The 24,575-nt window shown below is 31.6% G+C and overlaps 1 protein-coding gene across 1 annotated transcript; it reads left to right on the top strand.

The window, feature by feature from the left end:
* The first annotated feature begins 645 nt into the window (after window positions 1-645).
* LOC132743302 (A disintegrin and metalloproteinase with thrombospondin motifs 19-like) lies at window positions 646-23,781 on the top strand. The gene is made up of 18 exons (XM_060731842.1): window positions 646-2,038; window positions 2,865-3,088; window positions 5,377-5,463; window positions 5,751-5,883; window positions 11,156-11,288; window positions 11,579-11,672; window positions 11,930-12,007; window positions 12,539-12,705; window positions 13,530-13,588; window positions 14,759-14,867; window positions 15,155-15,322; window positions 15,820-15,967; window positions 16,819-16,938; window positions 17,588-17,639; window positions 19,088-19,237; window positions 21,093-21,197; window positions 21,525-21,740; window positions 23,393-23,781. The coding sequence occupies exons 1-18, from the start codon at window positions 1,930-1,932 to the stop codon at window positions 23,593-23,595; spliced, it is 2,355 nt and encodes a 784-aa protein (XP_060587825.1). The 5' UTR covers window positions 646-1,929; the 3' UTR covers window positions 23,596-23,781.
* The last annotated feature ends 794 nt before the right edge of the window (window positions 23,782-24,575 follow it).

Here is a 24,575-nt window from a genome sequence, read left to right as displayed (position 1 = left end):
GGTCCTTTGCTTGGCACCAAGAAATTGTTCAAGTTATAGCAGCAGGTCATTGATTTTCCTTATATGTATATGTTAAAAACAAAAAGAACTTCTTTTATTATACTATAAAGGCTTTTGCTCATACATTTGATATGAAACATTGTCTGCTGATCCTCAATAAAAATTGTTCAAATTACAACCACTGGGTCAAATATGAACTTTATGTCAGTTTATGATTCAGATTTTATGACTGCTTTCGTTTATAGTTTACAATATTACTTTTTTTATCATGGAAAGTATTAATATTCAGGTGAGCGATATTAGGGACATAATGATCCTCTTGTTTTTAAAAAATATTCCTGCATATAACCGCTTATTTTAGCGGTCCAAACTTAAAAGTGCCCGCTCATGCATTTTTGTTGGACAGGACCACTGAATATTATACTTTTTAAATGTTCGCTGACACTAATATGAACAAAGAAGGAACCTTTTTAATGTAAGGTATAATATATAAAAACATTTTCTCAGAAACTAGATCTACATAGATCTGTTTAAATATGGCATTTTAGTCGGCCTTTACAAAAGTTATATATAACATGGTCCTTGGTTTAAAAAGGATCCATTCTTTATTATGTTTCCCTTGAACTTCGATTTTTTTTCTATTGTTATTTTTTTACTTCTTAGCGGATCTACTTCAAATTGTCACATCATATTAATATGATAACGTCCATATAATATATTTTCCTTATTAAGCAGGGGAAACTTAACACATTTATTAAAACAGACAAACTAAGAACTCAAAAGTTCATTCATGTCCACCACAATGGCATAAATGAATGATCATGGCCCTTCAAAATGTTGCTGACCTACTTCTTGTGAGATTCTAACCGGTATGGGGACCTTTGTCTTGTTTGCAACATTTTGATAATTGTGTGTTAATATAGGAAAAGCTTTAAAATTCTTCTTATCCCAAACTCCAATGCCTATCTCATAGATATTTGGTGTGTAGCATTATCTTCAGAGTTTCTTGGGTCGTCCCTTGTATCACTTGATTTCACATACAATCTTATGGGAAAATCTTTTAATATTTTTATCAACTAAAGACGGCCAAATAAGCATGTTCATGGGTTCTTCTTTCAAAGACTTTTTCTTCAAATTGCATGGCATTTATTCAATATAATACAATAATCAGTATTATGGCAAACCATCAACTGCATGGGTTGAAACTTGGTGCCTATGATTTAAGATACCATAAACTAAACGTCTACCTTTACATTCGTTCAACGATTCAATCACAAAATGATCATATTATAGAGGAAGGTCTTACAACTGTTTATTACTAGAATGACAGCTTTGCTAATTACCAAAACAAAACACTACGTGATTGTTGGCGATACGAAGTTCAGCATGTCAATTTATTAGTCAATTTATAAGACAAAACGACTGTATATGACACAAATATGGTAACGCGATGGGGATAAATTATTAGACCACGTGACATGAACTGACAAGGTAAATGTAGATATAATCAATTAGTGAAGTCATGATAAATTTTCGGTCCTTTTACCACTAATTGTCACAATGAATATATTTCATTTTTAGTTGTTGTATGAGAAAATGGTTTAGCTTGTAAGTGATGTGAACTTGCAGTTCAAGCATGTAAAACTACACGATTTGACTTGTTGACTAACATAACGGACAAATACTAGGAACATTTAGTAAAAAGACGCGAACGGAACTTTTAGAGTTGAAAATGAAAACGTACATGAAGGAGTAAAAATTGTAAATTCCACTGATAATGAAAATGTATTATTGTATAAACTTATAATTAAGTGCGTTTTGAATTTGTATATCACTATTGAGTATATTTTAAAGAAAAAAAAAGTACAACTAAATAATTTTAGAATCGATTATCAAAATATTTTAACAGGGCTATTTGCTTGTCAAAAAATGAAAGACAATAAATTGCTGTATAAGAATAAGAAAATTTTCAATCGATTTTATTTGACGATAATTTTATTTACAACTTTCACTGATAACGGATATTGTCAACCCGAAGGTAAGTTTTTTTTCTTATTTAAGTGTTGATACCGTCCACATGTTTTTTGGTTTATTGTGTCTTATTAGTCTTTATTATTAGATTTTAAAGGTGAAACTTGAACAGACAAACAAACACGTGTCATGTGACATTATGTTAGTAGTATGTTAGATTTTTCTGTGTATAATTTCCCGCTCATGACTTTTCTTTCTTATATTTATATTTAAACAGTATAAGATATAAAAACCTGTGTATTCTAGAATGAAACTTGTCCAGAATATAATTCACAGGACGGTGGCTGATCATGATTAAATGTATTTTTAGATCAAAACATGTGATAAGGTAACATGTTCTTGTAGTTTGATATATACACAATTAATTTAGATAAACAATATTATGTTAAATTAAATGCTGTATGTGATTTTCTTTTCATTTTTTCAAGTGGTATGGTCAATTATAGGCAATTTTCAATAAGAATTTCAAAAACTCATAAAACAATTGAAATGTATTATTTGGATATTCCTATAAAATATTCCGTAAAATAAGTTATGTAATTTCTAAGTGTTTTAGTATGTACATTTATATTGTGACTAATAATATTTTGTTTTAAATATTATCTGCTATAAATATTTGTAAGATCAGATGATGTATGTTAGATATAATTTCGTGGTGTGTTGTTATGCCTGATACTAAATACTATATATACCAACATATTTATTTATTGTATTGCACGTCCTACCATAGACCAATTCACTTTAAGTTGATATGCAAATCGAGATCTTGCAATGCTATATTCTGCATTAGCTGTGCTGTATATAAAGTTGTATGAAAACATATATATTTGCAGCATATAAAGGACACGATGGAGTTGGTGTTATATTTACTAACGCTACTGATCAATTACTCCAGTGCAGATATCCGGACTATTTCAATATACGTATGGCATTGTCTGGACAAGATGAAATGATCGTTTATTTAAGGAAGCAACCCCCAGCTTTAAACAGATTTCCACCAGCATATTTACTCAGTAGACTTCCAAGAAAGGACGACTATACAGAAACCAGGAAACAGGTATTTCTCTGCATGTTTAAGAAAAACAACAACACTAGCTATAGTCATGTTAAGACAGCAGTTGATATGATTTATTCAAATGTTTTTAGTTATGTGTGATGTGTGAGTTTGTCAAGAGGGGGGGGGAGTGGCTTGATAGAATAATAACTTATATAAGTAATCAATATATATATATATAGAAACTGTATAACTATTTAAAATGTGAAATAGAATTGTAAAAAAACAAGTCCCTGTGTTTTATTGATTATACAGAAGTTCGGATTTTGACCATCCTTCATACATAGCCAATTCGTGTTAACCATTAACGAAATAAATATGTGTATTATACTTTCATTATTGTCACGACGTGACAAGTTTATGTACTGTTACACTGAGGGATCATTTTTTATTGAACTGTAAAATATGCCACACATGTAGCGTACGGCCTTATATATAATCTACCTCCTCGGTAGCCCGTTTTGTCATTTATTTTGTCAATATTTTGTGATATCCAATGCAATACCACAAATGCTTTAATGCTTGAACCCTAATTTACAGCAATAATTTGCTCGCATAATCAATACAATATGTTATGTGTGTACAGGTAAATGAAAAAAAGATATTACTAATTCGTCACATGAAACACTGATGAATGATAGCGCAGTGAATGATAAAGATAACGTTCTAACAATATTTTCTGTATTTCATTGAGTTTGAAACAATGTAATGCTTAACATACTTGTAACATTATTCAATGCCAAAATTTCTAACCCTATCATCGTTACTACACACACATATATACGGAAGAGCATTAGTGCCAGGTGTATGTTTTTTATTAACTCGAAATTTCGAGTTACTAACTAGAAATTTCGAGTTACTAACTCGAAATTTCGAGTTACTAACTCGAAATTTCGACTTACTTATCTCGAAATTTCGAGTTACTAACTCGAAATTTCGACTTACTAACTCGAAATTTCGACTTACTTATCTCGAAATTTCGACTTACTAACTCGAAATTTCGACTTACTAACTCGAAATTTCGACTTACTAACTCGAAATTTCGACATACTAACTCGAAATTTCGACTTACTAACTCGAAATTTCGACTTACTAACTCGAAATTTCGAGTTACTTATCTCGAAATTTCGACTTACTAACTCGAAATTTCGAATTATTAACATTACAAGAATGGCCAAAGTTATTAGTTAGATGGTATAAGATATAGTAGGCAGTGCCTTTGAACGATGGCGATGGAGAAACGGGTGCCTGGACAAAAACTATTGAAATTTAACTTAAACTTAGTAATGGCATGTACACACCCGACCTAAAAAAAACAAGGCTTCCTTTAATTTGTACGTTCAGGCGTTCTTCAGACGTTGTATTGTATCCCATCTGTTCGAACATATCTTTTCACTAATCATATTCTTCTCATCCCTGTAAAAAACCGATCCTATACTTCACGTGTGGGACATCTGAGGAAAGTATCGCGGCGTGGCCAAAATTGGGCGTGCTGAGGCCTTTGTCAAAATTGTTGGACTGACTATATTTCTTGTAAAATCGGATGCTTTTATATTATTCCCAACATATATATAACAACAAGTATCACTTTTATCAACTTTTATCAACACAATATCAAAGTATTAGTAAATAATGAATAATGTTACAAAAACATTACTAGTATAAAGAAACGTGACAGACTAACTGGCCAATTAAAAATTATTTAACACATGATATTGCACAGTTTACAATAGGGTGGGTTTTGGACTTGTTGTTTCTCCACATGATGGTTGTATGTGTGCTTAAGAAAAAGAAACACCCGGTTAACACAGAAATGTGGAAAGTGTGATTTACAACCCCCCCCCCCCTCCACAAAAAAGCGAAGGATATGTTCAGTATGTGTGGACAATTTGACCCTATAAAATTGTTCTGTTAAATAAATGTTAAAGGTGCTCTGTCAATGTGCAACAGCTACACACGAAAGAAAGTATCTTGAATTCAATCCTTGCTTTCACCGGCAACCAATGAAAGTCGTGCAATGTAAGTCGAAATTTCGAGTTACTAACTCGAAATTTCGTGATAAGTAAGTCGAAATTTCGAGTTAGTAACTCGAAATTTCGAGTTAATAAGTCGAAATTTCGAGTTAGTAAGTCGAAATTTCGAGTTAGTAACTCGAAATTTCGAGATAAGTAACTCGAAATTTCGAGTTAGTAACTCGAAATTTCGAATAAAAAACATACACCTGGCACTAATGCTCTTCCGTACATATATGTATATATAACATATATATAATATTATATTGGTATTTTCAGAATATTATCAGGTACATGAGTACTTCTCCAGACAGTCATTTCATAGTTCAGTGTGATCATGATAAGAAATCCACAGACTTTCATCTTGTAAGTCGATAATTATATATGTATTTATTGAACGAATAAGTAATGATTCAAGAACTTTTTTGATTTTTATAATAACCCAGTACTTAATAACCTTAATTTTGACAATTACATTCACGGAATATTTTGCAAGCACACAATACCTGTGACAATACAAATCAATATCTTATATTTTCCTTATACTGTCACGTACTATCAGATATCAGGGTTATTTTTTTGTGTGAGATTATTCGAGTATGATCTCTAGTGAGACAGTATTATATTGCATGTACACGTATTTATCTTTTCAGTCTGGTGTTATTTTATACAAAGGTAGTGAATTTGTCATACAGACAATAAAACAGTCATCAAAATTTGGTATAATACTTACACGATGGCATCAGATTAAAGATATCCCTCGCACACATGACTACATAATATCAGGTAGATAGCCGCGCTCACATGACTATATTATATCAGGTAGGTAGCCACGCACTCATAACTATATTATATCAGGTAGGTAGCCACACACACATGACTATATTATATCATGTAGGTAGCCACACACTCTTTACTTTATTATATCAGGTAGGTAGCCACACACACACATGACTACATAATCACACTGGCCATAGCTTTCGCAGAAGCGGTGGGTCTACCGGTGCGGCGATGGAGAATTCGTCGCAGAAGCGGTGGAAAAACATGGCTGTCGGATAGTTTTTTGCTGGTGTCGGTAAGTTTATGACTTATTTGTACGTTATGTTTTTATGTTTAACTGATTACACCTAGTGAGACTGGAGCCCACATATGTACTCTTCCAACTTATTACACGCATGGGGTGCAAATCATGACCAGTTATGCAAACACTTCTGTACAGTTTGACGAGGGGACGCCACTTTTGCCTAATTTTGTTTATAACACTATAAATGTACTCAAAACTACCCCTAGATACACTGGCATCGCATCGTATGTATGATAATTACACAAAACAACCATATTTTGGAACTTTTGGAAATTGATATTACCATTTTCATATAAGAATTTACAAAAAATGATTACAACGCAGACGGCGGTGGATTCGATTGCAACGCAGTGCGGTGGGCTCGATATCATTTATGTCTTTTTTTAACGTTAAAGTCACCGACACTTAGGAGTTAAGCTCCAAACGCCTAAAAATACAAATGAAATATATATTTGTTAATCCTAACACATATAGTTGTTATATATATATATCAATGAAAGTAAATATACGCTTTTTTGAAAACAAAATGACTCTCAGATATGCTGTATATAAATGCGCTTTGAACCAGCCTTGCTATAATCGGAGTCATTCGGGATAATGCGGGTTCTCACATTCATAGCGCACCGTATTTAAATACGACAGAACTGAGTACCACGAAATATTTTGTAAATAAATAAAACGGCGATAGTTTAAATTTTTTCACATAGTGTGTTTGTATATTGAAGATGAAGTTTGATATTGTTGAAAAAGAAAAATATGATAAAAATATATAATTAGTACCAGTAATATACGTTTAATGGATGACTCGTGTCGCCTGTTGACAAAATGATAATGTGAAAATATTGGAAATAGAATCAATTGCAAGGTGATTTGGAGGATGTGCGATTTTTTTCTAACACATTTTTTTTTATCTTGTGTATATTTTTGACGTATAAATATTTACTTTTTCTTCAAAACAGCATGCATATATGTAAGTTTTATTGAAATATATGATAAGTATATGGGCTGGAATTTATAAATATATAATTATTAGGATTTTAAAGCAGCATGCCTCAATATTCATGTTTATTTTCATGAAAAGTTTGGAAATGTATATAAAATAATGTTTTTTTCTTTTACCACGATACATGTTCCTCCTTGTTAATTTGTGCAATCCTCAGTAGAGTTAAAATACAAACATAGAAATTTGATTGATAATGTCTGGCAGAGCCAGACGTCTTTATTGTCTAGGAATAGATTATGATATAATCAAAAGATTAACCAGAAACTTCAAATACGCTTTCATATAGAAAACAATTGTAGCAAACGTTATAAATAGATGACACACAAGTTGGACAACAAAAACCACCAAACTGTCCAACCAAAGGAGGAACGACAGACCGTGAAAAGCAACGAAAACGAAAGAGCGACAAATTTAAATTGTGACTTAAAGATTACAATTACAATTTACAAACAAAAATATACGATAATTTGAACGCGTGCAGTGCAATTCGCTCATAGGCCAATAAACAACATTTCGTCTACCTTTTTGTCAGGTATTTTGTAATATTTATTTCAAAATGCATTCTATAATTTTTATATTACATACAGCCTATTTATACTTTGTACATGTTAAATAAAAATTTGATATAATTTAATGTTAACATGTTAAGTTATATTAAAAAAATGAAATAAATAAATAAAAAATAGATAAAACAATAAAGCTATAATTAGTGTCACTATCAACAGATCTTATCTCATCTCATCTCATCTTATCAATGTATTAAAATTTTATCACAAACCGTTCATAAGTAAAAATAAAGTTCAAAATAAATTTATGACCAATGTGTTAGTAATACATAGTTAATGATGACTCTTGTGTGTTAAACTACAAAAACATTTTGATTTGTTAAATTGATAGATTAAATTCAATATACGAGTTTAAGCTATAATTAACATTTCAGCGATACATAGTTAACATATTTGTTGAACTAGTGTCCAAACTAGAATTTAATTTATCAAGACATTTTATAAGTTAAATGAATGCATAGTCTGTAAAGAAAATACAAACTTTAAGTATTTCTTAATTCAATTTATAAGTTAAAATTACCATTTAAGCACTACAAAGTTAACATACATCCCAATATTTTAAACTAGAATCAAAAACAGGGATTGTTTTATAAAAACATATTGATAAGGTACATGATGCATAGATTGAAAATAGAAAAAAGAATACAAGATAATTTTATAATTAATGTATACATTATAATTACTTTTTAAACAACCTATACATAGAGGATATTGAATAAGTGTAAGTTCATTACTGAATTTATTGCACGAGTTGAATAAAATTATATTATGCGAGCCTCTGGCGAGCATAATATTAATTTATTCAACGAGTGCAATAAATTCAGTAATGAACTTACACGAATTTAATATTCTATTTATCACATACCCAAAATAGAGACCGTTTAAAGTGAAATAAGAGTCATTTTTCATTGACGCGCCTATAGTATAACGCTAACATTTAGCGCGTCTTTACACTATGTTAGCATAACGCTAATGACGTCACGTCAAAATATATGCACGGCCGTGCCATACCATATTTACGGAGTCGCAAAATCGGGACGGGTGTGTGATAAATGTAGTTAACAAACACCACTAGTATCTAAAACAGGGATTGTTTTATAAAAACATATTTATAATGTACATGATGCAAAAAAGCGTATATTTACTTTCATTGATATATATAACAACTATATGTGTTAGGATTAACAAATATATATTTCATTTGTATTTTTAGGTGTTTGGAGCTCAACTCCTAAGTGTCGGTGACTTTAACGTGAAAAAAAAAAGACATAAATGATATCGGGCCCACCGCACTGCGTTGCAATCGAATCCACCGCCGTCTGCGTTGTAATCAATTTTTGTCAATTCTTTTATTAAAATGGTAATATCAATTTCCAAAAGTTCCAAAATATGGTTGGTTTGTGTAATTATAATACATACGATGCGATGCTAGTGTATCTAGGGGTAGTTTTGAGTACATTTGTAGTGGTATAAACAAAATTAGGCAAAAGTGGCGTCCCCTCGTCAAACTGTACATAAGTGTTTGCATAACTGGTCATGATTTGCACCCCATGCGTGTAATAAGTTGGAAGAGTACATATGTGGGCTCCAGTCTCACTAGGTGTTATCAGTTAAACATAAAAACATAACGTACAAATAAGTCATAAACTTACCGACACCAGCAAAAAAACTATCCGACAGCCATGTTTTTCCACCGCTTCTGCGACGAATTCTCCATCGCCGCACCGGTAGACCCACCGCTTCTGCGAAAGCTATGGCCAGTGTGATAATATCAGGTAGGTAGCCACACACACGTGACTATATTATATCAGGTAGGTAGCCACACACACATGACTATATTATATCATGTAGGTAGCCACAAACTCTTTACTTTATTATATCAGGTAGGTAGCCACACACACACATGACTACATAATATCATGTAGGTAGACACGCACACGTGACTATATTTTTATCAGGTATGACGCCACACACACATGACTACATAATATCAGGTAGGTAGCCACGCACACGTGACTATATTTTATCAGGTATGACGCCACACACACATGTCTATATTATATCAGGAAGGTAGCCAAGCACACATGCCTATAGTATATCAGGTAGGTAGCCACACACTCATGACAACATAATATCAGGTAGGTAGCCACGCACTCATGACAACATAATATCAGGTAGGTAGCCACGCACACATGACTTTATCATATCAGGTAGGTAGCCACGCACTCATAACTTTATTATATCAGGAAGGTAGTCACGCACACATGTCTATAGTATATCAGGTAGGTAGCCACACACACATGACTACATAATATCAGGTAGGTAGACATTAATTCATACAAAAATCGTTCACGAGGATCTGTATAAAGTTTGTGCAATAGATACGTGATTACATTTGTTAAATAATTATGCTTTTAAATATACTTATTTATATTGCGAATGTAAAGTTGAGCAAATAAAATGATAGTATAATAAAGTTTTCCAAATTGTTACATGGTAAGATTTTTTTTGTGGAAAGCTTAGTCCATTACCAATGGTTACCAAAATGATTATTTTCTGAATCGCGTGCAAGAGTGTGTTATTTAATATAACTATTACTTGTGATAATATTTAGTTATCTCACTTATAACGTCATAAGAAAGTACATATCTACACTTTAATTTAAAAGTATAAGGTGTATATTACGATCAAAGGTACGTTAGAAAAAGAATAACTAGCGAGTTATTGTAGTTATTTGCTGGTGTTACATGTAGTTATGCCACTGGTTGTTAACAATGCGTAGATTTGATGGACAGCCTCTAATTATTTATGTCATTTAACCGCAAAATTGTAATAAAACAGTCTTGTTATTTTGACGGCTGATTTGCAACTGAAATGTGTCAGTAAGCTTGTTTGTATTACTTAATTAGAGAGTATTTAATGGGCACTATAAGAAACATAAAAATTGACAACATACCTAAAAGGACACCTGTTTGCAAAACTGTAACAAAATTTACCATACGATTTACGAGTTATGAACACTTCTAAACTTAAGTTTGGTTATTAGAATTAGGGCACTTTTTCAAAAATGACGAAACTAAATTATCTTTAATAGCGTATTATCAAAAATGTTTTCCTTTTGTTTATTGTAAAGAAACAAATAATAACATTCAGATAACAATTCGAACAAGCAACTTTTGTAAAGTTTTTTTGAAACTTCACACACACGCTTCTCTATGATTATCTGAAGCGTGCTGTCTTAGGTTTGTTTTTGAGTTCATATTCCCCGTGGCTTTAAGTGCCTTTTTTGTAAAAAAGTATATCAAAGACAAATCTATAAAACAAATATTATATACTTATTTGACTTGTTTTTTTTAACGTTATTGATAGAAAGTCCTTTTTTTTACTTTGTTTACTTTGTTGCAGAGAAATCCAGGTTTCCCGCTGTCCAGGAAACAGTACATTTGTCACGTGATCGTCGCGAGGTGATGCGCGTGCATGATGTGCTCACGTTTACTATAGACGTTTTAGTCGTTGTTGATTTCAATATTTATACGAAGTAAGTGCATCAGTATATCGTTATAAACAGAGTTTTTATTTTGTTTTTTAATGGTGACATTTGTGGGAATATAAATGTTACATCATATTACCACGAATTTATATTGATCCGTGATATTACTAAGGAGAAAGCCTTTGCATCCTGAATACATTAAAGCCAAGCATGCATTTTATTTTAGCATTTGAGATCTAGTTAATCTACAATCTTGTATGTTTCTCAGTAACATGCATATATTTTTTATCTTAGTGATGAATGGAAAAAACTAAATGTCTTCAATTTCAATAATTTAGATGGATGTCGAACGCTGCTGGTCGTAATTTGAAGGAAAAATCTCTCCATGCAAAGTCAGAAATCCAGAAATACTACCTTCATGTGATAAATGGGGTAAGACAGTTGATACCTTTTTCTACTTATTTAGGTTATTTCTTAGTTTTGACTAACAAGTGTACAGAAGAAACACCAATTATATATGTAAGATGATTAAAACAAATACTTTAACTATGAGATGAAATTCGATATCCACAAGATATTATAACATACAGATATAATATTGTACTATATTGGACATAATATTTTATTCCGAATATCTCAAAATATTAACCTTGTTTGACATTTAAAGTATTTTCCAATTCTTGTTTTAGATTGATCTTCGGTATCAAAGTATAGGATTTGAAGATTTCCAAATTAGAATCAGTGTGTCAGGAATTGTTATTATTGACGTAAGTCTGTGTTAGTCAATCACACGCTGTTATATAACAGAGGACATGCACACTCGCATACTTCTTTAATTAATATGATTTTTTTTATCTAAATTAATATTATTTCTGCAAATATGAAAAACTGAGTTTTTATAAGAGAAGTTATTTTTATCTACTTATTACTTTATTTGTATAGAAATCCCTGGATGATTGGATATTTCAATGTGTATTATCGTATTATCATAATTGTGCGTACATTTATCATGTTGGTAAATTTACCATGCACCAATACAACAGTTAATTTTCTACAATGTATTATATTTAAACATCCTTTCATCCAATACAGATTTGGAACAATGCATTTACTCTTACACAAATAAATATATCTTTTCATTTCGAGGCAAATTATCTTATAACGATTTTTCTAAGGATTACCCAAATTAAAAGTTTTGCAATCCATCTCAAATTTTGAAAGACTACTTTTTTGCATTCCCAACACATTATCACTTTTACAAAAAAGATCATTTTCCATCAGTGTGGTTTTGTTTCTAGAAACATACGTCAGTGAATGGCTCCACATTTAATCCTCCACCTACCAGCAACACTTCACTGAATGGGACACTTGAAATGGATGCTGATACGGCCTTAAAAATGTTTCGAACATGGGTGAATGAAACAAAGGGACTTCCCGACCATAGTCATGCTATTCTGTTTACAGGGTGAGTAGAATATATCAATATAGAAGATACCTCTTTAAATCATACAATATATATAAATGTAGAAGATACCTCTTTAAATCATACAATATATATAAATGTAGAAGATACCTCTTTAAATCATACAATATATATAAATGTAGAAGATACCTCTTTAAATCATACAATATATATAAATGTAGAAGATACCTCTATAAATCATACAATATATATAAATGTAGAAGATACCTCTGTAAATCATACAATACATATAAATGTAGAAGATACCTCTTTAAATCATACAATATATATAAATGTAGAAGATACCTCTGTAAATCATACAATACATATAAATGTAGAAGATACCTCTTTAAATCATACAATATATATAAATGTAGAAGATACATCTTTAAATCATACAATATATATAAATGTAGAAGATACCTCTTTAAATCATACAATATATATAAATGTAGAAGATACCTCTATAAATCATACAATATATATAAATGTAGAAGATACCTCTGTAAATCATACAATACATATAAATGTAGAAGATACCTCTTTAAATCATACAATATATATAAATATAGAAGATACCTCTATAAATCATACAATTCTACAATACGTTCTATCTCAAATATAATAAAATTGTGATGTAAAATTTATCGGTTCATATATATATGTATATAAAACAGTTATTTTCTCAGTTTGTAATAAAGTCGTTATGACAAATGATGAGCGAAAAATGATGAGCGAACACGAATACTACAATGCGATGTGTGTAAGAACCTTAGCATATGAAGCGCTTTGATACCTGTATTTTATTTATTTATTACATTTTATAGGTATGATTTGTACAGCTTGAAGACTAGTGAGGATAAACAGAAACAATCACATACTTCAGGTAAGTTTCTATAATCCTACTACAGACAAGGCGGAGGAATTTTATTGGCTTTGTCCGTCTGAACGTTCGGCATTCTTTCCGTCCATCCGTCTGTCTGTCTGTTTGTTTGGGAAAACATCCAATGATTTATGAAATTTATTTCGTCAATGACTTTAGTTAAAAACAAGAGAGAAGAAAACTACAAAACTGTCGGTTTAAGTGGTCTTTTTACTGGTTTAAGTTTAAAGAAAGGAAAAGGCCCATACCCCAAAATGTTGTTGCCCTATATTTTAATTTAAACTTTTATTCTGCGTATAACTAAAAGTACCAGATTCAATTAAATTAAAAACTTCACAAATGGGTAAATCTTATGGAGGAAAATTGTAGTGCATCAAAACAATATTTCTCTATTGAATAATGTTGGATTAGGTGCCCTTTAAAAATTTTTTAAGAAATACAATGTTAAAGAACTGCATCTCTCCGGATTGATCCTATTAATAAAAAAATACTGAATTCTTTTTTAATGTTTCTATAACTTTTTTCTAATGATTTTTTTCAAACCAGTTATTGCAGGTTGTAATTTTTCATAATCAATTTCTATCTAGTGCTTATCTTAAAGTCAAGTAGTATATGTAATTGTACTTAATGTTTTATATTTTAGGATCTTAAAAGTAATTGCAAGAATTATTTTACTAAATTCTGTAATCAATTGGTAAATGTATGTCTCACAATCAGTATAGCTAAATAAATCAGCGTTTATATTTAAATTAATATGTTTATTCCTGGTCTAATTCAATTACAGAGAATTTGATAATCTAGCATTAACATGCTTTATCTTAAAAGGCAGTCGTTTTGTTTGTTTACTGCTGCAGATTGTATAATGACAATGGTCTGATGTATATATAAACTCAAATGATTTGTAACATTCGGCGGATGAGAACATCATTTCAACGAATTTGCTTGTTTTTATTAGGCCTAGTATTTTTGAAATAACTTTTTCAAGTCATATTTATACTACCATTTTACGCCCAAATATATAATGTATTTTGAAGCCATAATATATTGTCACCACGTTTATAAATGCGTTTCCAGCAGTAAGATCAAACTTTTCCTTTTTTTTGATTTCTTAGTACTTTCTCTGTAGTTTATTTAGTTCTTTGTGTTGTATTTTTTGCCACATACATATTGCAGGACTAGCTTTTATTGGAACACTGTGTGAACCGGGTGATAGCGTTTCTATTGTTGAGGAACAGGGAGGGTTTCAAAGTATTGGAACAGCAGCTCATGAACTTGGACACAGGTATAGTAGGATAACACTAATAGTAATTTATAATTCTGTATCATTGATAAAATGTAAAAACAACATAACTAACTAATGGAATATGCATTAAGTCATTCTAAGTTTAGTAAAACGTTGATTTTTTTTATATATTTTTTTTGGGAGGGGGAGGCATACAGAAGTCTGGAAAGGATATTCTGTTCTGAACTTTTACAACTTCTTTGATTACGTTATTATTTGCTTTTAAAAGAACGGTATATAACTTCAACTCTGTGATAAAATGGATAAATTAATTGTTGTAAATTTAGTCTTGGGGCACTCCATGACGGAGAGAACAATACATGTCACTCTGTGGATCGATACATTATGGCTGCATCAGGTTTCGGACCAGTTCCAAACAACAAAAAATATCATCCGTGGATATTCTCCCGTTGCTCTGTAGACTACTTCAAAGAATTTATTACTTCTTTATTATTGTAAGTATATTTTATTTACTTAGGTTAACACCACATTGTAAATTCTTACGTGATACAGTATAATAGTTTTATATACATAGAGTGATCGCTTATTTGTCTGCATTTTGCTTGTCATGTACATATTGATTTACCTATATGGACTACACAATACTAAGCTGAAGCCAGCTAAAATACGTTAGTGATAACATCAATTTAGATCTAAACAGTCCCAGTATTCTCTGAGAGACTGACGGTGCTGGCACTATAAATCTATCTCTGCTTTCATGTTTTAACTTTGCATACTTATCTTTTACTTTATTATACTTCACTACTGTAACATCATTCACTTTTAACAAAATGTTCTCCAACTATTAGCGTCATGCAGTTATAATCGACAATTGATTGTAATATCATTTTTTTCAATTTAGAATTGACCTGATTAGGACTACTATTCTAAAATTGTAAAATGTGTAAAATTTAACAAAAGCCAAGATTCTTTTCCTCCTTATTTACATTAGAGAAGGATCAACATGTTTGACTTCTAAAAGGCCAAATGTTACTGATATATTAGAAGTGGTAAACAGCACACTAGATCTACCAGGACAAGATTATACACCAGATGATCAATGTAGAATGATTTGGGGACCAACCTCTTACTTATGTCGGGTATGTTATCAACTATTTCTAATCTTGGTTTATAATGATTAGATGTACTTGTGTGTCAACAAGTAAGTTTACAGTAGCTTATTTCTGTGAAGTAGGTCAGTTTCATCTAGGTTTCTCTAATTTTCTGTTATTGGTTTAGCAATGATTATATTCATAACTTCTCATCTACTACTCCATGTTGTTGCACATATGTTCTTTAAAGTGATGTAGCTATGGTAGTTTCGATACAGGTTAAATAAAAGTTAAGTCATTTTAGTGAATACCAGCGTTCACTAGAATGATGTTATATTCTCCATTAGATGGAAACTGTAAACTTAATAAACTTTAAATAACTTTAGTTATTATCATTGATTGTTTTGTTTTATTTTGTACGAGTAATATCATATCACATTTATTTATCGCACTTTTGTTACAATTAACAGACTAATGACATATATAATAAGACAAAACATTTTTCAGCTAGAATATTCTTGTGTTTTTATACTTAGGTTTTCTCGGATCAAGATCTAAAAATGTGTCAGCTATGGCCATGCTGAAACTAAATTCACGTCTACTAAAGCCTTTAAGTATGATACAATGTAGTATTTCGTTAGTGCGGTTTTTTTGTCTTACGCAAGATGTGCATGAGCGAAATGCAATATTCGTTACTATTGAAAAATCGTATTGTAAAAAGGTCTATAATATATATATTCTAAAGACCTATATATATTTTGCTACGTCATAAACATACAAAGTTTATTTCGCTATTATAAATAAGTGATTATCAATAAACCGATACTCGTAATATGTTAACAAGATATGTTGTGTATTTTCCTGCCTATAATAATTCATCATTTTCTTAACATGTACAGGGTTCCGAGTTTGGTAACGCCAGTACAATATGTACAGCCATGTATTGTAGAGACCCCTCTACAGAGAGTGATTGTGTCCTCCATGTTGCTGCACGAGGAACCACATGCGGCAATAAACAGGTACACATTATCTAAAGAACAATGCACAGTTTAATATATACCGTGCATGGCAATATTTTTCTGACTCTATAACTATTTATATTGATCCACATTTCATATTTACACAACAAGAAGTTTATTAATATGTCATAGTAGCACTTTATGTATATACCTCACAAATTGCTCTAACATTTGTGTTTCAGTGCAAATTGCAAATAGCTTGATATTATATTCTCATGTATAAACGGAATCTGAAGGAAAGGTCTTTTGAAAACTGAGGGCCAGTTCACGTGCGAATTAGCAACGTGATATCTTGTGTTTGTGTACGCCTCTTGTAAAGGGATGATTTCCTTCGTGTTGGTTTGGTAATTGATGTTTACTCGTTGAATCTTGAGACCGTCATGTACTTTAAACATTTTGTATCAAGAACAGTGGTAAATTGGAATGATATTGTGTTTATATGAAGCAGAAATAAATAATGGAATTTTGAGTCGACCAATAAAACCTAAACACTTGCACATATAAATATTTCATATTTCCATCTTAAGATTAATATCCATACATCTTACGACGCAACATCCTTCCCTTTTTCTTTTTTGCAGTAGTGTATGGAATGTTATTAGAATTGTAATATTTCATGTCAGATAATAGTTTTGTTTTTGTTTTTTAGTGGTGTATGGACGGTCATTGTGTGTATTCCCCAAAAGCCCCGGACAAACAAGGTGAGATCAAAATTTGTGATATAACTCTTTATGTATTTTTATGAAATCATATGGTTGGTCTTATCAAATTAACAATCTTCAAACGAAGCTCACCTAAATTCCAATTATGATTATAAGGCTTTTTCATAACAATTCATAAATTAAAAAAAAATATCTTATGAAACTCGAGCCTATTTTCAAATATAAGCAGTAGATTTTTACCTTGACGCCGGGAACGAAAAATTCCTAATTTCATCGCAAATCTATAAAATTGTTACTTTTTAAAATAAAAGCTGATAATGTAATGCAGCCAGGATTAGTTTACAGTATTTTTTTTATCAATTTAACAAAACATGATCTTATAATTTGATTTTTTAACGGTGATACACAAAGGTCACGGTGGGTAGATAACCTAATCACGTGACCCAGCGAGACATCTTTTTTCATAAAATTTGCCCAACTCCAAACCACCCTGGATTATACTACATAATGATATTTTCTGGAGTTTTCATTTGAATTTTGATTTGATATTTTAAATAAAGATATCTTGTAATTTTTTCTCCAACAGTGACGTGGAATATTTTTAGCCTATTAAATTCCAATGGTAACCATATCCTGTTGTTTTATAAAACTTTATGCCACTTATAATGTCTATATATTTTCCCTCGGAGCCGTTGTAACATGAGATATAGACACCTAAATGTGTACGTGTCGCTGTACTGTACACACTTCTACAGAAAAAAAACATCTCCCATACTATGTCAATTATGAAACGTGTTTTCTTTGTCACGTTATCAATTTCAAATAACTTTCCATATGAAAATGAAGTACTCAATACTTTTTTACATTGAAAAGGTCGATGACTTACAACTTGTAATCAGTAATATTTTGTTTCCATCGATTTAGTTTTTATGTCGATGGCGGCCTCAGTGATACTTATCACATAACTATCCTTTAACAAGTATACACATACAGTATGTTGTCTTCTTCCTTTTAAATTCCTTACGGGTAGTTTTGTATACATTGATCAGTATTTACTATCTCCTTAGTGTATTCATACAACTTTTTAAGCATAAATGGTTTAACTGTCATTACTTAGTGAAGTCATTATGACCTTAGATTTTGAAATAGTCTTTATTGAGTGTAAGATAATATTCAGTATTATCTATATAAATCTATATATAATTAATTATTGCATTTCGAGTTATTCACCAGAAAAAAAACTCTGACGTTAAGCTATTAAGAGAAGAGTGTGAAGCATCAATTCTTTAATATAATATATTAATTCATGCAGTGAAGTACAAGTTCAACCATATATTCATATACAAAGACCAACAAATTCCTCCAATTTGAAATTGAACATGTAAGTAAATTTAGTAAATTAGTCTGAGTATAAAGAATCTTGGGTATATTGATATGCAGACTTGTGGTATTGCAGTATTAATAAATGTTGTATCTGTATATTTAAGGACCATGTCTTCTTGGTGATCAGCCCGGGGCAGCATTTAATTCTATGACATGCGAACAGTTGATAGCCAAATCTTCATCTTACTGCTACCAGGAGAAAGTCAGATCCAGATGTTGTAACTCTTGCTGGTCAAAGTTTACTTACAAGAAAGGTAGATTTAATAAGTGCACATGTACTTACTTTCTTAACTCCTTACCATTTTAATGCCGCTGTCTATAAGTTCTCAAAAATTGATAACTTTATGAAGAATAAACAGATGTGTTATTAACTTACACAAGTTGGGAAGGGGATTCGTTGCTCTCAACGTGGTGGGTTCGATTTCCGCCAGAGACTTTGGATTCTTTAATGTTAGGAAGCTATCCAGCTAGCTTACGGAACGTCGGTGATTCTACTCGGATGCCCGCTCGTGCCTGAAATAATGGGACACATGAGGTCTTCCGTCACCAGTACATCTAGTCGCCATATGACCTATGACCTGTACAAAATGTCGTTGTGACTTATCTCCCCCACCCCCAGAAATAAAAAGGGAACAAAAGAGAGAATAATGTGACAACTGAGTGTATTATTTAAAGTACCTATATTTGTTTAACATACGTTACATTGTAATTGTGTTTTATATAGACCATTTATCACTTGTATTATTTGATGACATCAATAGTGCCAACATTGTACTAGTGAAAATGTAAATATTGATCATAAGGTTGGACTGATGGTTCAGTTTAAAGGTTGTTTACTGAATAGGGAAAACGAAGAGAGGAGCATTATGTTACAGCTTTAACATTTCTACATACAAAAAGTGTCAAACTACTTAATTCTTATTTGTTTATAATTGTGGTAATCTTATATTGGACAGGGCATTTAGATTTGCCCTTGTCCGCCCGTTCCAAAATATTGTGTCACGTATAGCTCTAAATATGCTTGAGCTGAGGACACCAAACTTTACAGGAATGTTGATAGTTATTGCCCTTGTAAACTGACAAAACAGTGGAATTTTGGGGCATCCTCGTCTTATGGACACATTTCTAGTTCTACTTTGCCGAGTTAAATCCCGTTTTTATTGAATATTTTGACATATTTCTCAAAAAAATGATGAAATGCCACTACGTTTCAGGTAGATATGTGATTACAATATAACTATATGATCGTGTAATGTTCTTCTGGAGCTAAACAATCATAAAAATCATAAAAAATGTTATACACATGTAATCAGACTTTTCTGAACTTGTAAATACCAAAGGAAGATGGATAATCGCTAGCCTCAATGAAAATGAAAATAAAAAGATTATAGGTACACTACATGTAGCTCAAACTAAATAATGACCAGAATTTTTTATTATATTTTCAAAAACAATGTATTAATAAATGATTCTTTATTCATTTCTCTATGAAATGACGTTCTGCATACAGTTATCACTTTTGGGTATATTAAGATAAGAATGTGTTGGTCGTCGAACGGTATAAAGCCTGGTCAGACTGCACGGATGCACGAATCTTCGTGCACGACCCATTTTTTTTCAAAATCCTTGTTACGGTTCTGGCCGAGAACAGCCAGTTCTCAACATACAGTTCTACAGTAGATTACCCCTTGTATTTCAGTTTATATATTTAAAGGATGATAAGTGTCAAACACGGATTGTTAAATTGAATATTTTATAAATATCGACAAACATCGATAATTGTGCGAATATCGTTTTAGTACAATTCTATGATTACAATTAATGGCATATATTTGTATTGCTCTCTGACTTACTATCCGATAAGAGCATGGTCACTCTATATCATGTCTGCAAAATAGTATAAAATATCCATATTTCACTCATTCATATGACAAAACGTCATTTAATGGCAATACACACTTTCAATCAGGGGTAACTTTTGCTGTATGCAGATAAAGAAAAGGAAATTTTATGTTCAAGTTGCCATAGTCAGAAAATGTGTTTATATAATAGAGCTGTCGATTTTCAGTTATAAAGGACGGGTTTAAGTTGAATGATAAAACATTGCAGGCTGCGAGTATGGTAACAGAATACAAGGATGTCGGTCTTGGCATTGCTCACATTTTTTCGAATCACGTGATATACAGACAGAGTGCTGTGGAACTTGCAACATAGGTCAGCATTAAGATTAATTTACAGAACATATAGTAACTTCTGTTGTTGATTTTTTTTGTAATTTGTGCAATGTGGTATAAATGATGTTTGCAGAATGTATTTTATGTGAATTTGTAAGTATTTGACTTTATTTATCTCTATTCCTTTGTATGAAGAATTGTGACGTGTGGCAACACAGTGTAAAATGGAAGTAAAGATAATTTTTATTTCATGTTGTTATTCTACATGTAAAAAATGCGTATTGCTATTTACAATCGTGCATCATTATTGTTTAAGAGTTTAAGGTTAGCACATACCTCACTAGTATTTACTATTCTACTATTGTAGGTGAAGTGATAACGTCTACGGACACTCAGGCACAATTACCAATAGAAGAACACCGTCCTGTCACAACGGCCAAATGGAATTCACATACATGCACAGATTCATCTGCATTTTCATGTCCGGATTATATTAGGTCACGTGGTTCGTTTGTTTGCTACAGTAACGTTACCTCTGCTAAGTGTTGTCAAAGCTGCAAGATGATTAAATCGCAGACTGAGGGTAATTATCACCAGTAAAGTAGATCTTTTTATGGAACGTATAAACATTACAGGAGAAACAACTATATAAATATCAATCACGGTCTACAACGACTATTGATAAATGATTGTGTTGGAAGACATTGTTTAGTTCTCGCGATTATTCAACAAATAATGCAACTGGGCATCACTAATGCAATATGCATTTAAATAAGGGAGACAATTTAGATTCAAATTCTCTTATCTTCCTGTCTGTTCACGTGCTCGCTAAACAATTTACAAAAATAATACTTTTCTAGCACATGACATAGATTACATTCAGACAGTGAATATTGCTAAAACGTTATAAACAAGAAATAAGAGCTCGTAAATAAAATAAGGTCAAGGTTCTTGATTCTTTATAGCTTGTCTTTACCTAAAATAATAATGTTTAATCGCAAAAGATATTCAACAGATAATACAATATGAAAAAAGTGTACATTTTACAAGCTTGTGCAGTCAGTATACACAACCTGCTGAATGTGTATTATAATTATGCCAACTTTTTAATTCAAAGTTTAAAAGGATTTCATACAAAAAAATGAGTTACCAACAGTATCCTGAACATATATAATCTGGCCTCTATACTTCTCTCAAAGGCTATCACTTTTGTTTGTTTTGTTTATTAATTTTTCTAGACGCAATGCAGACGCAGCGTTCATCTAATAAACTCATAAAATATAAAGTTTACTTTTAATTAAAAAAATTATAGATATACGAACGCACAGACACATTTATGCTTTTATATACTTCGCTGAATTTAAAATAAAATAAAGACGTTGGTTGTATCAATGTTATTATTTCCTGGAATATTTAAATATATGTCCCAAAGTAATCAATCCTGACTCAAAACGTGTCATTGAGAGCACGTGTTCGAGTCAAAACATGAATGCGTCTTGTAAACATACAAACTGGGATATATACCAAATAAAATATGAACATGGTGAAATATAATAAGTGAGTCCATATATGAAAAAGGCAAAACTTCGTAAATTAGTCAAATTATAAATTTGTAGAACATTGACATTTCAATACTAGAACCAGTAAAAACGTGATCAAAGATAAACGTGAACGAGTCCAATCGTTATCAAAGATAAACGTGAACGAGTCAAAACGTGATCAAAGATAAACGTGAACGAGTCAAAACGTGATCAAAGATAAACGTGAACGAGTCCAATCGTTATCAAAGATAAACGTGAACGAGTCAAAACGTGAACGAGTCAACCCGTATTAACTGAATTATTTGTTTTAATTTGTTAAAACTTGAACGAGTCAAAATTAAAAAACGATTCAAATGGTGATCAATTCAATTAATTAGTTATTAAGGGAAGTTGGATTAAAACGCGAAGAAGTTATGATAACAACGAGTTTAAACGTGTGAACACGGAAAAAAAGCGTGCGAGTGAAAACGTAAATTAATAAAAATAAAAACGAGTCAAAATGTGAACGAGTCAAAGCATGAATTAGTAAGCTCTTAAAAAACGTGAACAATAAAAATGTGAACAAGTCAATGTTTGAAGACGCCTTCTCGAATATTGTGTAAAACGTGTCAAATTTTGCAACGCAAACACATCAATATGTATTGTACAGGTACTTTTAGTGCATGTATTGATAAACTTATTTTAATGATTGTAGGCTGCGATTATGGTGACAAAGTTCCCTCCCTTTGTGCTGAAATGAAGACTGTTACGGAGTTGGATTGTGATGTGTATGGCACGCTGTGTTGCAAATCTTGTATTAGAAAAATCAAGACGTTGTCATCTTGTAGTAATTGTTTATACTCACTAAATGTACTTTTTATTAATTTTATTTTGATTCTAGTTTTCAAAGATCCTTGACAATCATTTGCTTAAAGTTTAAAGTAGACGATAACGTGCATTTTCTTTTTTAATTCTATGCATTTATGCCTTTTATTTACAGTTTTTGTTAGAGGTACTTTAATCATGATAATGATATGTATGATACATGGCTGCTGGTCGGCGATAACTTTGCTGTAAAATTTGTTGTCTTATATTAAAATTGAGAAAGATTGTTTTTGTTCTTTTGCTAGTGAACAGTAAATTAATGTATCAACAAAACAGATAATGTGATGAATATTAACACCGAGAATATTGTGGTTGTATTTACTGTTTATGGAAAATGTCCTTTGCCACTCTCTCAGTGTCTGTCTGTCAGAATATTAGGATAGTCACGTTGCGCCTGCACAGAAGAGGTCATATGGCGACTTTCCGGCTTTAACAGGTGGAGGAAGACCGCAGGGTACCCAAGTGCATTTATTATTTCCGGCAGGAAGGGGCAGCTGAGTAGAAATACCGAAACATCGACGTAACGTTCTGTTAGCTGGCTGGAGAGCTTCCTCACATGAAATAATCCAAAGTCACTGTCGGGATTCGAACTCACAGCATAGTTTGAGACTTTTTATGTTAGCTTGATTTAAAAGATGAAAGTTTGTATCTTATTTGGAGAGGCAGACACCTTAACTATTCGGCCACCTGTCACATATAAGTGGAGATTTGTAAAGGAAAATTACACCTGACCCAGACCGTTTGTAGGATGGTTGTACTAATTTTAAACTTTTCTGAAAATTGATGTTAGTGTCAATTAAGTATTGATGTTCACTTTTCTGAAAGTGTTCAGTGTTTTAATTGCACCTTTCTGTTGAAAACATGTCAGAGTTAAACCGTATACATATACATGCACAGTATTAGTTACCCGCACTCCATAGCATGCCTAGTGATTGGCTCATATTTGCTGGGGTTTACTTATTGTGACTGCAGAGAAAGAGGGGGCGATAGAAATTTCATATTCAGATGCTCAT

The sequence above is a fragment of the Ruditapes philippinarum genome, unplaced genomic scaffold, assembly GCF_026571515.1.
Source record: "Ruditapes philippinarum isolate M1 unplaced genomic scaffold, ASM2657151v2 ctg547_1_1_1_1, whole genome shotgun sequence".
Taxonomy (NCBI): Eukaryota; Metazoa; Mollusca; class Bivalvia; order Venerida; family Veneridae; genus Ruditapes; species Ruditapes philippinarum.
Note: the sequence above shows the minus strand (reverse complement) of the source record. Positions and strands in the feature narration are given on the sequence as shown.

Bases quoted from the DNA above. Each gene is read 5' to 3' on its own strand.
- LOC132743302 (XM_060731842.1), top strand. From the start codon at position 1,930: ATGAAAGACAATAAATTGCTGTATAAGAATAAGAAAATTTTCAATCGA. The intron at 12,706-13,529 runs GTGAGTAGAATA...TACATTTTATAG, and splicing joins CATGCTATTCTGTTTACAGG to GTATGATTTGTACAGCTTGA. The intron at 16,939-17,587 runs GTACACATTATC...TTTGTTTTTTAG, and splicing joins CCACATGCGGCAATAAACAG to TGGTGTATGGACGGTCATTG.